Source organism: Bos indicus x Bos taurus, chromosome 21 (genome assembly GCF_003369695.1).
Source record: "Bos indicus x Bos taurus breed Angus x Brahman F1 hybrid chromosome 21, Bos_hybrid_MaternalHap_v2.0, whole genome shotgun sequence".
In the NCBI taxonomy this organism is placed as follows: Eukaryota; Metazoa; Chordata; class Mammalia; order Artiodactyla; family Bovidae; genus Bos; species Bos indicus x Bos taurus.
In genome coordinates this window covers 67591065-67604834 of record NC_040096.1, presented here as the reverse complement: position 1 = coordinate 67604834, position 13770 = coordinate 67591065, and the positions used below count along the sequence as shown (strand labels likewise).

The window sequence follows — 13770 nt, the reverse complement described above, 5'->3', positions numbered from 1 at the left end:
TGGCTTAAAATTCAGCATTCAAAAAATGAAGATCATGCCATCCAGTTCTATCACTTCATGGCAAATAGATGGGGAGAATGGAAACAGCAACAGTCTATTTTCTTGGGCTTCAATATCACTGCAGATGGTGACTGTAGCCGTGTAATTAAAAAACTCTTGGTCCTTGGAAGAAAAGCTATGACAAACCTAGACAGCATATTAAAAAGCAGAGACATTACTTTGCTGACAATTGTCTGTATACTCAAAGCTATGACTTTTCCAGTAGTCATGTATGGATGTGAGAGTTGGACCACAAAAAAGGCTGAGTGCCGAAGAATCGATGCTTTTGAACTGTGGTGTTGGAGAAGACTCTTGAGTCCCTTGGACTGTAAGGAGATCAAAACCAGTGAATCCTAACGGAAATCAATCATGAATGATTTTTGGAAGGACTGATGCTGAAGGTGAAGTTCCAGTACTTTGGCCACCTGATGCAAAGAGTTGACTCATCAGAAAAGACCCTGATGCTGGGAAAGATTGAAGGCAGGAGGAGAAGGGGACGACAGAGGATGAGATAGTTGGATGGCATCACGGACTCAACGGACATAAATCTGAGAAACTCCAGGAGATGGTGAAGGACAGGGAGGCCTGGCGTGCTGCGGTCCATGGGGTGGCAGAGTCGGACACGACTGAGCGACTGAACAACAACAAAAGGGCACGTAAAAGCCTTCCCTTCTTGAGGCTTTCCTGGTAGCTCAGTGGGAGAGAATCCACCTGCCAACGCAAGAGAGATGGCTTCGATCCCTGATCCGGCAAGATCCCATATGCTGCGGGGCAACTGAGCCCTTGCACCCCAACTATTGAGCCTGTGCTCCAGAGCCCCGAACGGCAGGTACTGAAGCCCGCGTGCCTAGAACCTGTGCTCCACTGAGATGAGAGAGGCCTGCCCTCCACAACGAGCGCAGCCCCCACTGGCCAGAAACAGAGAAGCCCTGCAGCAGTGACGACCCAGCATAGCCAAAAACAAATAAATACCAACTTTAAAGAGGCTTCCCTTAATACGGCAACCAGATAGAACCCTTGTCCCCACCCCCCGCTGCCTTCCCCCTCAGGAGAAGCACACGCTCCTCCTTAGCTCGGCATTCAAGGCCGTACCTGGCCCCTCCAGTTTCTTCTACTCTCTCTCACTCACTGGCTCACCCACTCTGATCACTCGGATACACTCACGTGTCCTCCGCACCTTTGTACAGACTGTCTTCTCTGCCAACAGTGACCTCACCCTCACCTTCTCCAGCTGCTTCGCGGCTGCTTCACGGCTCAGCTCAGGTGGCTCCTCCGGCAAGAAGCCTTCCCCGACTCCCTGAGCCCCAGACCACAGTCAGGACCTCCTGCTCCGCGCCTGGTTCCTGACCTGCGCATGCCTCCTCCCATGACGGAGGGGCACTTCCAGGGTCGGGGGCATCTTCCCCTTGACCAGGAGCCCCCCAGGGCAGGGAGTGGGCCTGACCCAGCGTCCAACCATGGCAGGTGCCCAAGGAACACAGATAAGCAGTTTCATGTAGGCGCATCCGCCCTTGGGTGTGCAGCCACTTCTGTGACTGGTGTCCCCTGGGGTGTGTGCCTCAGCGGGTCTGTGAGTGGCTGTGTACGTGCGTGTCCCTCTGTCTGCGTGTCTCCATGTCCCTGTCTGTCTGCTTCTATGTGTGTGTGCGTGTTCACTGTGACTTGAGCTGGCATTCTGGTCTGGGCTCTAAGCTGAAGCCGTTAGCCTGGAAGGCCACCGGCAGAACCGGAATTTTCCCTAAGCCCTTGAATCCCCGCCTCCTGCGCACAACACCCCAGAGGCCCTCCTCCTCTACCTGCGTGGACATACCTGCCGGGTGAGTAGACGCTGGGCCCCAGGCAGAGCAGGGCCACCAGGAGAAGCCGGCGGGGCCGGGCCCTCAGAGCGGGACCCGGGCGATGGGGCCTCTGGAGCAGCCAGGGGGACTGACCGACGGCTGGGGCTTTCCAGCTGCGGTCACACCGGCCGGCCCCCGCCCCACCCCCAGCCCCACCCCACCACGAGCCCTGCTTTCACTTTCAGATGTCCTCCCCCCTGCCCCCCACCCCCCGCCCTGCTCAGAGGCAATAAGGCCAACCTTTGATTCCTGCAGCAGTGGGGAGCCCAGCCCAAGCTCAGGTCAGGGGCCCTGGTGGCTGTCGGCTTAAAAAATATTCACAGCCTAGAAGTTGAGAGTTGCATGCCATTTGGTGGGAAGTTCTAGGACTTCAAGCCTGGGAGGCAGCACATCAACTACCCTGAGAGAACTGCTCCGAGGAGGGGAGCGGGGGACTGGTTATATTGAAGTTTCGCAATGAAAGGTGGTAGTCTGAACACCAATAGACTATTGTCAAAGAAAACCAGATATCCCAAGTCACGGACTTCGGCACTTTTCTGTGTGTGGGAAGACGAAAGAGTCTGTCACTGAAATCACTCCTTTCATTGCACCTCAGCTGCCAGGGCCGGTCCTCTGCATCTTCACATCCTGAGCTTCCTTCCTTTTCTCAGGACTCACCGTCGCGGGTGGCTGTCGCCTGACAGCTGTAGGCTAGACAGCAGGTATTTTTCTCCCTCCTCTGTCCCCTTAGGGCTCACAGGTTCACACTGAAGGGCTGCAACCGCTGTCGACTGTGACACCCTGTTTACTGATACAACAGGAAGTACTCCATTGCTCCTTCCATGGCTCAGTGGTAAAGTTGCCAATGCAGGCGACACTTGTTCAATCCCTGGGTCAGAAAGATCCCCTGGAGAAGGAAACGGCAACTCGCTCCAGTATTCTTGCCTGGGAAATCCCATGGACAGAGGAGCCTGGCAGGCTATAGTCCCTGGGGTTGCAAAAGGGTTGGACACAACTTAGTGACTAAACAACAGCAATTTCTCAGGGTAAAGGAGAGGATGAGGGGGCAGCACTCTGGGGTCTGTAGGGAGCTGACCTCGCTGGGGACGGCTGGGACAGCCTGTCCCTCCTGTGGTCAGACTGAGGCTCGAAGGAGCAGGCGCCAACCGGCTGGAAGTGGGCACCCAGCCCACGGTGTCCAAGCCCAGAAGGACCCCTCCCTCCAGGGCAGAGTTACCAGCACCAGCCCTGTGCCCTGCCAAGCTCATCTTGAGAGCCCCTGTGCCCTGCCTGGTGCTAAGAGCCCCGAGGGCAGACATGGGGCACCAGAAAGAGGGAAGGGACACAGTGACAGCACAAGGAACATTGTAAGCCACTCTTCAGGAGCTGGGAGAAGGACAGGGCCCAGAGGACAGACAGGCTCGAAGTCAGGGACAAGGAGGGATGGCAGGGGTCAGCCCGTGAGGGAAGGCGCGGAGGTGGGCCTGAGACTGATCAGCCACGAGCATGCAGCCCACTTCCCCACGGTGGCTCCAGTTAAAGACATTTAGTGGGAAGGGTCACTGAGACTTCCCAGAAGAGGCAGGCCCCACACCTTCCTGGGGGGATTCCGCTGCTGGCATCCTAGGGAAAAAAAACTTAGGGAAAATCCAGGGAGGACAGATCCAGGCCTGTTCACTCGGCCTGGAGCCACAGGGCCATGGCGCAGAGCAGCGGAGGTGCTCCAGATAGCGTCCTGGAGAGAGCAGACACAAGCCTGTGGGCCATCCCCAGGCTGCCAACGCAGACATTCATTTTCTCAAAGTTCTGGGGGCTGCAAGGTCCCAGATCAAGGTGCTGGCAGGGCTGGTTTCTCCCGAGGCCCCTCTCCTGGGCTGCGGCTGGCCGTCTTCTCCCTGTGTCTGCACATGGTCATCATTCTGTGGGTCTGTGTCCTGACCGCCCCTTCCCATAGGACATGGTGGACCAGGACCCACTAAAATGGGCTCGTTTTAACTTGTGGTTGTCCGACAAGTCCCTAAGTTGTGTCCGACTCTCTGCGACCCCGTGGCTCTTTAAAGACCTATCTCCAAATACAAACCCATTCTGAGGCCCTGGGAGTTAAGACTTCAACAGAAGGAAGTTTGGAGGATAAAATCCAGCCCACAGCAGACTGGAAGGCACCCAAGATGCTGCAGGACCTTGTGTCATCTGCAGACAGACCATGCTGTTCCTGGAGCTGCCAGCACCTCCTCCAGGAAGCCCTCTAGTTTCCTCTTGAGTCATTAGATCCTAGATCCCTGGGTTCCCCTCTGTGCGGTAAGGCCATCAGAGTCCCAGCTCAAGCCTGTGAGGCACCGGCTACTTGGGTGAGCCGTCCCCCAGCTCAGGCTAGCCTGCCTGCTGGCTTCCTGTCCCATGCGTCTCTCCAACGGTCAGAGGCTAACAGATCAGAGGGCCAAGGACAACTCTTGACAGAAGGAGGGGTCCCCGAGGAGACCACCCAGGGCCCTGGGACTTTGTGGGGTAGCTGGTCCCCACCCCTGTTGCACTGGGTCACCAGCTCAGAAAGAAACAGGAACCTGCTACGTGGCAGACAAGTCCAGGTCTCTGCCTGTGAGGCCTGGGTCTTCCCATGGGGCCACGCGTGGGCACTGGAAGGTCCTCAGTCCGCCCCTCCTGTTCTCCAGCTCAACGAGGCTCATCTGGGTGCTGGGACCTCCCGTTGTGGGTCACCTCCACTTCAGAGCCCAGGATGGGGGGGGTGGTTTCTCCCAGACAGCTGCCAGCTGCACCCCACCCCTGCCCAAACCTGTGCCCACTTTTCAGCACAAGGCTGGGATGTTTCTTTTGTCCTATTTCTAGGTGGTTTTCCCCAACTTTCTCAGTAAAATCCCTTCAGCAAAGTCCCAGCCTTGTCTCAGAGGAGCCTTGGGCGCAGGGCTGGTCTGGCCTGGGTCAGGAGAAGGCTGGGCTGAGGGGGCAGATGGAAAGGGGCACATAGCTGGGGACCCAACGATGAGAACAAGTCCTGCTGCCTCGTGCTGGACTGCACCGCCTTCAGAGAGGCAATCCTGAGTCAGCCTCAGGTCGTCGTTGCTGTTCAGTTGCTAAGTCCTTTCTGACTCTTTTGCGACCGACCCCATGGACTGTAGCCCACCAGACTCCTCTGTCCATGGGGATTCTCCAGGCAAGAATACTGGAGTCAGTTGCCATGCCTTCTTCCAGGGGATCTTCCCAACACAGGGACGAACCCAGGTCTCCCCCATGGCAGGCGGATTCTTTACCGACTGGGCCACCAGGAAAGCCCAAGAATATTGGAGTGGGTGGCCTATCCGTTCTCCAGGGGATCTTCCCCACCCAGGACTCGAACTGGGGTCTCCTGCATTGCAGGCGGATTCACCAGCTGAGCTACCAGGGAAGCACCCAGCCTCAGGTTATTTCTCCATAAAACGAGGTTGCTGTTGGGATCCAGTAGGTTTACCTCGGCAGAGCCACCTGGTGCCCAAAACTGGAAGGGGAGGGACAAGGACCACACCACCGGAGGCCTAGCCCGCGCCCTAGAGGCTCCTGGGGAGGAGCCAGGCTAGCGCACGCTGAATGCTGCTGCTGCTGCTGCTAAGTCGCTTCAGTCGTGTCCGACTCTGTGCGACCCCACAGATGGCAGCCCACCAGGCTCCCCCGTCCCTGGGATTCTCCAGGCAAGAACACTGGAGTGGGTTGCCATTTCCTTCTCCAATGCATGAAAGTGAAAAGTCAAAGTGAAGTTGAATACAGAGGCCCAAAGTGCCCGAATTCCAGCTTCACTGCTGCGGGGCCCAGGACAGAGCTCTGCCCGGGAACAGGACACCGAGGCTCGGGTCTCTGCCCCTCACCGGCTGTGGGCCTGCGCGAGGGACAGTGCCTGTCTCCGAGCCTGGATCTCTCAAGCCGAAGCCGGACGCTGCGTTGCTTAGGTGTCCCTGGCCCGGCCTGACAGTGGGCGGGACCGTGGAGACGGGGCGGGGCTTCCGGTGGGCGGGGCATACGCCTGGCACCGCCCCCTGCACCTATCACGGCTTCTCGCGGGTCAGTCGCCATGCGCGTGGACTCAGCCCGCTCTGGTCGCTACAGGGCAGGCCCACAGGGTAAGGCTCCTCTGCCCCGCCCCACCGGGCTTCCTCCCTGGGCCTGACTCCCCCGTTCCCCTGCTCCCGGGGCACGACGGGGTCCCGGGACCCCCAGTTGAGGCGGCGTCTCTTCCCCAGATCTGCCCTGATCGGTGGTGAGCTCGAGGGTGGCGTTGCGGGCATGCTGGCGCTTAGGTCCCAGGCGCACCGGGAATTCCGCCTCAGCCCGGCTCTTTATCAGCCGCGGGACCTCGGGAACGTCGCTGTGACACCCTGCCCGGGAGGGGCGAGGATGAAATCTCAGCACCATCCCCCGCCACACACACACATTCCACACCCGGAAACCCCCGCCTGGGAATGACTCTCGGCTTGCTCGAGCCCTGGACCCAAATCCCCCATGTCCGCAAGTCCTGGCAAGGCTTTCTGTGAAATGTCTGCCACCTGCCCCCTTGTGGAGGCGACAGGAAGGGCCGGAGGAGGACGGGAGGGACCTTGAAGGACAGCCCAACCCCCTCAACCCCCCACCCCAAGAGGAGCCAGCCTGGGCCTGTATACTGGCCACAGGTTTAAAATTAAAGCGGGCTGCCAGGCAAACTTCTGCACCTCCGCCTCCCACCTCTCCTGCATTTGGGAGGGGGTGGGGGTGGGCTATTTTTAGAAGGCAGGCGGGTTGGAAAGTGCTTTATTCATCCTGGAGGTTAGCAAGGCCTCCGGGAGAGAACAGAGGGGCCTGTGTCTCCCTCTGCCTCCTCCATGCTGACCCTGACCTTGCACCACCCACTGGGCCTGTGGATTTACTGAGCTAACATTTACTCAGGGCTCCCCCTGCCAGGCCCTGAGCTTCCTCAGGCCTGGGTCAGGCTGGCCAAGGGCAGGGGGCTAGGTTGGGGTGATGGGAGAGAGGGTGGCACACCTGGACAGTGAGCCCAGGCAGTGATCAGGTTTCCACACCCCAGGTCCACCCTGACCAGTCAGCAGAGCCAAGAAGCCATGTCGCTGGACCCCTTGGAGGGACAGGCCCCTCACGTGGCTCAGGAAGAGGTGCTACCCAGTCTCCCACATGGACTGTCTGTCTGGCTGGGTAGGTGGCTTCCCAACTTCAGGAGTCCTGCACTAGTTGAGGCCAGCACTAGCCTCGGGCACCTCAGTTTCCTCATCTGTACAATGGGACTATGCAAGATTCAACCTGGGACAGGGCACCCCACCCATGTACCATTCCTGTGACCTACTGCACCCAGAGTGGGTAAGGGGTGACAGGAGGAGTCCTGCCCTCAGGGGCCAGCCAGGACTGGAGGTCCTAGGTAGAGGTGGGGAGGCCACCTGGAGGATGCTGGTCTCAGCCTCAGCTGAAGCGGGGCAGAGGGTCTCGGCAGGGCGCCAGAGGAGCGGACACGACAGCCGCACCAGCCATGCCCACGTCCAGTGTGGGACACCCAGTCACTCTGGTCTGGCAACCTGGGCTCTGAGCAGAGACCCTCGCCTGGAAGGCCACTGGCAGGACCCAAACTGTCCTCAGCCCCTGGAATCCCCACCCAGTGTGCCACTGACCACCAGGAAGAGCCTTTATTTGTGCTTCCCTCCAGAGAAGCAGGAGGGGTGTGACCCAAACCCTGGGCCGTGGCCAGGAGGGGGCGGGGGGGGCGGTGCCAGTGGACCTGGTGAGGCAGGAGGGGTGGTGGTCGGCTGTGCCCACTGGGTGCCCGGGCAGGCCCAGGCCTCTTGAAGCATCAGCCCAGCCCCTCCAGGGCGGAGGCCCCCTCTCAGCTGTCAGAGCCTGGCGACGGCAGGATCCAGCCGGTCCTTGTCCTACGGCTGGGCGCAGGGGGCCTGGCCCGTGGAGTTGGCACACTCGCCGTCGGTGTCAGCTGGAGCCTCCCCTGGTGCTCCCGGTGGACGCGGTGAGGGGGCTGAGGAAACACGCAGGCCTCCATGTCGGCGGGGCGCGAATTTCTGACAGGTTTGCCAGGAGAGGTGTGAGGGTGGGCAGGCCACAAGCTCCCCGCCGCTGAGGGGGCAGGGGGGTCACTGGGTGCGCGGCTCCCAGTGCAGGGGGAGGGCACGACCAGGCTCCAGGAGCAGGAGAACCTTGACCCCCGGCACAGCTACCAGTTTGGGGGTAGCCGACTGGGTGGAGACCCGGGGTCTGCCCCAGAGCCCAGGTCTCAGTGGTTACCCAAGGGGCAGGCCCTGGGCAGACCTGCTGGAGGTTGAGGGGACTTTTGGGAGAGGTGGCGGTTAAGGTGCAGACAAGCTCTTCTGGGCCCAAGCTCGGGGAGCGGCGGACCATGAGGGCTGCAGGGCTGGGCCAGGGGCCGATGGCGGAGGAGAAGAGGGCAGGCAGGGAGGAGCAGCCCCATCTGAGGCCGAATCCCCCGGGACTGACCCTTCGGGGCTCAGGGGACAAAGCTGCCCAGGGCACGGCTCACCCCTCGAGCATCCTCCCCGGGGGCCCGGCCGGCTGTTTCGCCTACGCGGCAGACTGACTCCTGGCTGATCCCTCTCCTGCCCACACATCCTCCTCCCAGAAACCTCCCTGGCCCCGGCAGCCCCTTGGCCTTTAACCAGGGCACCCACACCAGGACAGAAGCCTGCCAGCAGCTCCTGCACCCCCACCCACCCCGCCTTGCACCCACACCCTAACCCCTTCCAGGCCCTAGTGGGCAATGCACACTTGTCCCAAGGTGATGAATCGTGAGAGGAAGGGGAGAGGGGCCAGGACCGGGTGTTGAGAGGTGAGAGCAAGGGTGCACCTGTGTGCCAGGCCTGGGGCCACACCTGGACGAGGGAGACGCCTGTGCAGATGGTGGGGAGGGCGGCAGGAAGGCCAGGCAGGCAGTGCCCAGGCGGCAGAAGCTCACCGGGCGGGTGGATGGGCGGGGTGCAGGCTGGCTGGAGGGGTGGAGGACCGGGCGTCGGACCTCTCTCGGGACCCCTACGGGCCGCCCCTCACTCACCAGCAGCAGCCTGGGTCTGGGCAGACCCCCTCTGGGAGCCCTCTGGAGGCCAACGCAGCTCCCCGCTCTCCACCACACCCAGCTCGCTGGGCTCCACCACGATCGAGGGTAGCCGCTGGCCCAGCCGAGGGCCCTTCTCCCAGGCACCCACCATAGCCTGCAAGGGGGATGGACAGGGGGTCAAAGCAACAGTAGGCCTGAGCTCCCCACGGCCTGCCACGCCTGTCCTGCATTGTCCACGGGATCCCCCAGAGGGTCGCCGCCTTCCCCCTCCCACCCCTGGAGCTGGGGTGCTCAGCGCCAGAGCCACACGGATTCCACCTGGGCTCGGCCCTCAGGCCTGTTTCACAGAAGGGCCTGTTGTGTGAAAGGCCAAGGTCACACAGTGAGCAAGCTCAGGGCGTTTGTGCCTCCCCGGCAGGCAGCCTCCCACATCCCGCCGGGCCCCTTCCTGGGGTCTCTCTTACGGGCTCTTGGCCTCCTCCCAGCTCAGGGGAGCTGGGAAGCTGTTGCCATGGCAACCTGAGCAACTTCTCTGGGCTCATTGTTCAGTGCCCACAAGAGCATGCGGGGGCTGCCTCCCCAAGCCCTCCTGGAGCCAGCCCTCAGCATCTCCGCCTCCCATTCAAGGCCTTCCAAGGTAGAGGCCCCGAGGCACCCCGTGCTGCACGCAGACCTGCAGCCCTGACTCTCCTGCGCCAACCCACCTCCATGCCTTTGCTCCAGTCGGTTGGGCTGGTCCCCAACCTCTTACCCAAAAGGCCGGCTGCTTGTGCACTCTGCCTTCCCCAAAGGCATGTCGAGGTGGGGAAGAGCAGGCATACGGCTGGCAGGACTTTGCTAAATGGCCCTCGCACCTCCCCGCCCCCTGCCCAGCAGAACAGTCTGAACTCGTGTTTCAGTATACTGTCTGATCAGCCTTTGAACAAAGTACCGCAGAGATCCTGAAGTGTGTCGCTAGGCTGGGACTTCTGTGGGATCAGAGGGACAAGACCAGCGACCCCACTACGGCCCAGTGACTGGATCTCCTGGGCTCCACTGCTGGCCTTGCCCATCCAGGGGCTCCTCCCTGCCCCCACCCCGGAACCCTCTTTCCACCAACCCCGCCAGTCTCCTTCTTGCCCTCCTCCCGGAAGCCCTGCCGGGCCCCACCCAGGGCCGCTCCTCTGCCCAGATGGTACGGGAAGATCTGCCAGTGGAGTTTGGTGTCCACCCTCTCCATCCGCCCCCCACCCCCTGCCAGGAGGGCAACCCCAGGCTCCAGACAGGCCCTCGTGCAGCTCTGGGCTGTGCCCCCTCAGTGCCTGCTGGCCCCAACAAGGAGAAGAGCCCAACTCCAGACTCAGAGCGACAGGCCTGGGCCTCTTGGGCAAGAACCTCCCATGTTAGCTCCATCAACACCTTCTGGAGAAGCTGAGGCGAGAGCAGGAGACCCTGGCATGGCCTCACTCAGCAGAGAGCAGACTGACCTTGGCGCAGGCCCTGGGCTCCCCAGGGCTCCCCAGGGTGCTCCCTGAGTCAGGAGAGCTGGGCCTTCAATGACTGTGTGCATCAGATTCCTGCGGAGGGGCAACCACCTCCCCCACCCAGATGGGTAAACTGAGGCACGTGCTGTCACAGGCCAGGGCTTGAGAGCGGCAGATGGCCGGTCCCCAACCACACACATACCTCTGCTGCCGGGCCTCCAGCCTCCTTGTCTGGGCCCAGCTTGGGTGCGGCAGCGGGCCGGGGGCCACTCATGCTGCAGCTGCCGTCCGGCTGCATGGAAACAAGGAGCAGAAGCAGGGTGCATGTTAGGGCCCGGATGTAGCGCCCCGTCCACTCCTGGAAGCCCCAGACTGCCCCAGCCCACACCCACCCCACCCCAGGCCCACAGCCACTGCCCAGGCTGGGCCTCCACCACTGTGGCTGCCCGCCCAAGCCACCATCAGGGAGGCGCTGGACAGGCCCCAGGTCGGGGGCCCTAGGCTGCAGCAGGAGGGTCCACTCCTCCCCGAGAACAGACGCCCCACACACACACCCGACGCCCCGCCTTCAACACCCACAGCTGAAGGGAGACTGACCCCCTGCCTGCCTGTGGCCACTTCCCCTCAGGCCAGGCCCAAGCGCCAGGGAGCCTGGCCAGAAACCACACAGCGAGGGCGCTGGGAAGAGGGGCCCTGCCAGGACTGCTGGGCACCAGACTAAGACGTTCCACCTGCACCAGGCTGGGCTAGATCTGGCGGGCAGGCAGCTAACTTGGGCGCCGGCTGGGAGGCAGCAGGAGGCCTCCGACAAGGGGCAGGAGTGCTGGGAGGGCACCGGGCAGAGGGAGGGCGCTGGCCAGCCAGCTGCAAGGCTCCCGATGCCCTGCTGGTTGTGGGGGAGGGGTGCTGTGCACACCCAGCAAGAGGTGGGGGGCAGCTATTCCAGGAAATGAGTTCCTTTGACCAAAACCCAGCTTGGGTCAGCTCAGGTCCCGCTGGGACCCAGGGATTCTGGGGAGTGGGGGGTGGGCCACGTGCAGCATGGGGCCTCCAGGGCAGTGGGCAGCCAACATACCCACCCGAGCCTCCACCCAGTCCCAGAGCACGTGAGAGCCCTCCCCCAGCCCCTAGGCTCCAGGTCACCCCTTCCTGGGATTCCACCCCAGGATCCCAGAAGCTCAACTGGAGCCCAGGGCAGCCAGGACCAATCCCAGGAGAGTGGACTCAGAGATCCAGATAGAAAGACCAGAGGGAGACGCAGAAAGAACCGCGCAGGCCACAGAGAGGACGGAGGGATGACAGAACTAGAGGGCGAGATTGAGAGAGACGACAGAAAGAGGTGAGAGGTGATGGAGACACATGAGAGAGGGCGGCTGATGGAGACAGGCGGTGGAGCCAAGGGGGCGACGGGCGGTGGGCAGATGCCGGAGGGCTGCCTCCCCGCAGCCTGGCACCAGGGGCCCCTGCCAGTGGGGCATCCCCGCAGTGAAGGCTCGGCCACCCACACCTGCAGCGGCTGCCAGGTGTGGCGGGCCAGCCCATAGAGACGCTGCTCCAGCCCAAAGCCCGGCGTCCGGCAGCCAAGGGCTGGCTGTGGTCCCCACACCTCCCCTTCTCCAGGGAGCGCCGACTCAAACCCACTCCTCGCCCCTTCCTGCTCTCCCAGACGCCGCGAACCGTGGGGCGCTGGCCGGACGAGGGTGGGGAGGGGGCGCGCCCCGCGTCTCGCTCACACTCACCGCCAGCGGGTGCTTGCGCGGGGCCGGCACTGTCTGCTCCACCGCTCGCGGGTCTGCCCGCCCTGGCTGGGTCCCCGCCTTCCTCCAGCGCGCTCTCCGCCCACAGGCGCTCCCTCGCCCGGCCCCTCGTCCACACTCGCGCTCCCAGGTCCAGCTCCCAGGTAGCACCCCGCGCCATCTACCCCCTTGCCAAAACCGCAGCCGCCCAGAACCTGATCCTGGTCACTCGAGGCACACAGCCTCAAGTTTGAGGTTCCGGAATTCGGGGGGGGGTGGAATTCAGGGTGACTAGATATATCAGAGCAAGGACACCCTCCAGTTGGAAGGAGGAGTGTAGAGGACAAGGACCACACTCGAGTGTGAGGGCCAGTGCGTGTGTGCAGGGAGAGCGTCACCACACCAGTCCTCTCTTCATCCCTGATTCCAGGCCCCCAAAGGGACAGTCTCATTCAGCCTGACGTGTAGACCTGACTCCTGAGGCCGGGATGCATGCCTGTTGGTCCACCCAGCCTTCCACCATCCGCACTTCACATCCACCATCATCTACCCAACATCCAACACCCAGCCCACACCCACAATCCACCATTCAGCATCCGCTACCCAGGCACTGTCATCTACTATGCCCATCTATTCATGTCTCTTCTACCATCCAATCATCATCCAACCACCAGCCAGCCTCAGCCATCTGCCATGCGTCCCCCACCACCAATAAACCAACAACTGTCCCATACAACCCACCACCTGACTTCCACCATGCAAGTTCCATCCACCATGCATCCATCCACAGTTTGTTGTGATCCACACAATCAAAGGCTTTAGCATAGTCAGTGAAGCAGAATTGGATACTTTTCTGGAATTCTCTTGCTTTTTCTATGATCCAACAGATGTTGGCAATTTGATCTCTAGTTCCTCTGCCTTTTCTAAATCCAGCTTGAACATCTGGAAGTTCTCAGTTCATGTACCGTTTAGGTTGGAGAATTTTGACCATTACTTTGCTAGCATGTGAGATGAGTGGGTTTGTGCTGTAGTTTGAACATTCTTTGGCATTGACTTTCTTTGGGATTGGAACGAAAACTGATCTTTTCCAGTCCTGCGGCCACTGCTGAGTTTTCCACATTTGCTGGCATATTGAGTGCAGTACTTTCACAGCATCATCTTTTAGGATTTGAAATAGCTCAACTGGAATTCCATCACTTCCACTAGCTTTGTTTGTAGCGATTCTTCCTAAGGCCCACTTAACTTCACACTCCAGGATGTCTGGCTCTAGGTGAGTGATCACACCATTGTGGTTATCTGGGTCATGAACATCTTTTTTGTAGAGTTCTTCTGTGTATTGTTGCCACCTCTTCTTAATATCTGCTGCTTCTGTTAAGTCCATACCGTTTCTGTTCTTTATTGTACCCATCTTTGCATGAAATGTTCCCTTGGTATCTCTAATTTTCTTGAAGAGATCTCTAGTTTTTCCCATTCTGTTGTTTTCCTCTATTTCTTTGCATTGTTCACTTAGGAAGGCTTTCTTATCTCTCCTTGTTATTCTTTGGAATTCTCCATTCAAATGGGTATATCTTTCCTTTTCTCCTTTGCCTTTCACTTCTCTTCTTTTCTCAGCTATTTGCAAGGCCTTCTGAGACAACCGTTTTGCCTTTTTGCATTTCTTTTCCTTGGGA

At 60.4% G+C, this 13770-nt stretch overlaps 1 protein-coding gene and 1 long non-coding RNA gene across 2 annotated transcripts; one reads left to right on the top strand and one right to left on the bottom strand.

Moving 5' to 3' along the window:
* Positions 1–5869: 5869 nt before the first annotated feature.
* On the top strand, positions 5870–6546 carry LOC113879853. The gene is made up of 2 exons (XR_003507482.1): positions 5870–5962; positions 6083–6546. It is a non-coding gene; the product is annotated as an uncharacterized LOC113879853 (long non-coding RNA).
* A 410-nt stretch (positions 6547–6956) lies between these two features.
* Positions 6957–12948, bottom strand: LBHD2 (LBH domain containing 2). Its single transcript, XM_027521677.1, has 4 exons — positions 12104–12948; positions 10567–10656; positions 8899–9055; positions 6957–7851 (listed from the first exon to the last, which is right to left on the bottom strand). Exons 2-4 carry the CDS (start codon positions 10636–10638, stop codon positions 7751–7753), a joined length of 330 nt encoding a protein of 109 aa, XP_027377478.1. The 5' UTR covers positions 10639–10656; positions 12104–12948; the 3' UTR covers positions 6957–7750.
* Between the last annotated feature and the right edge of the window lie 822 nt (positions 12949–13770).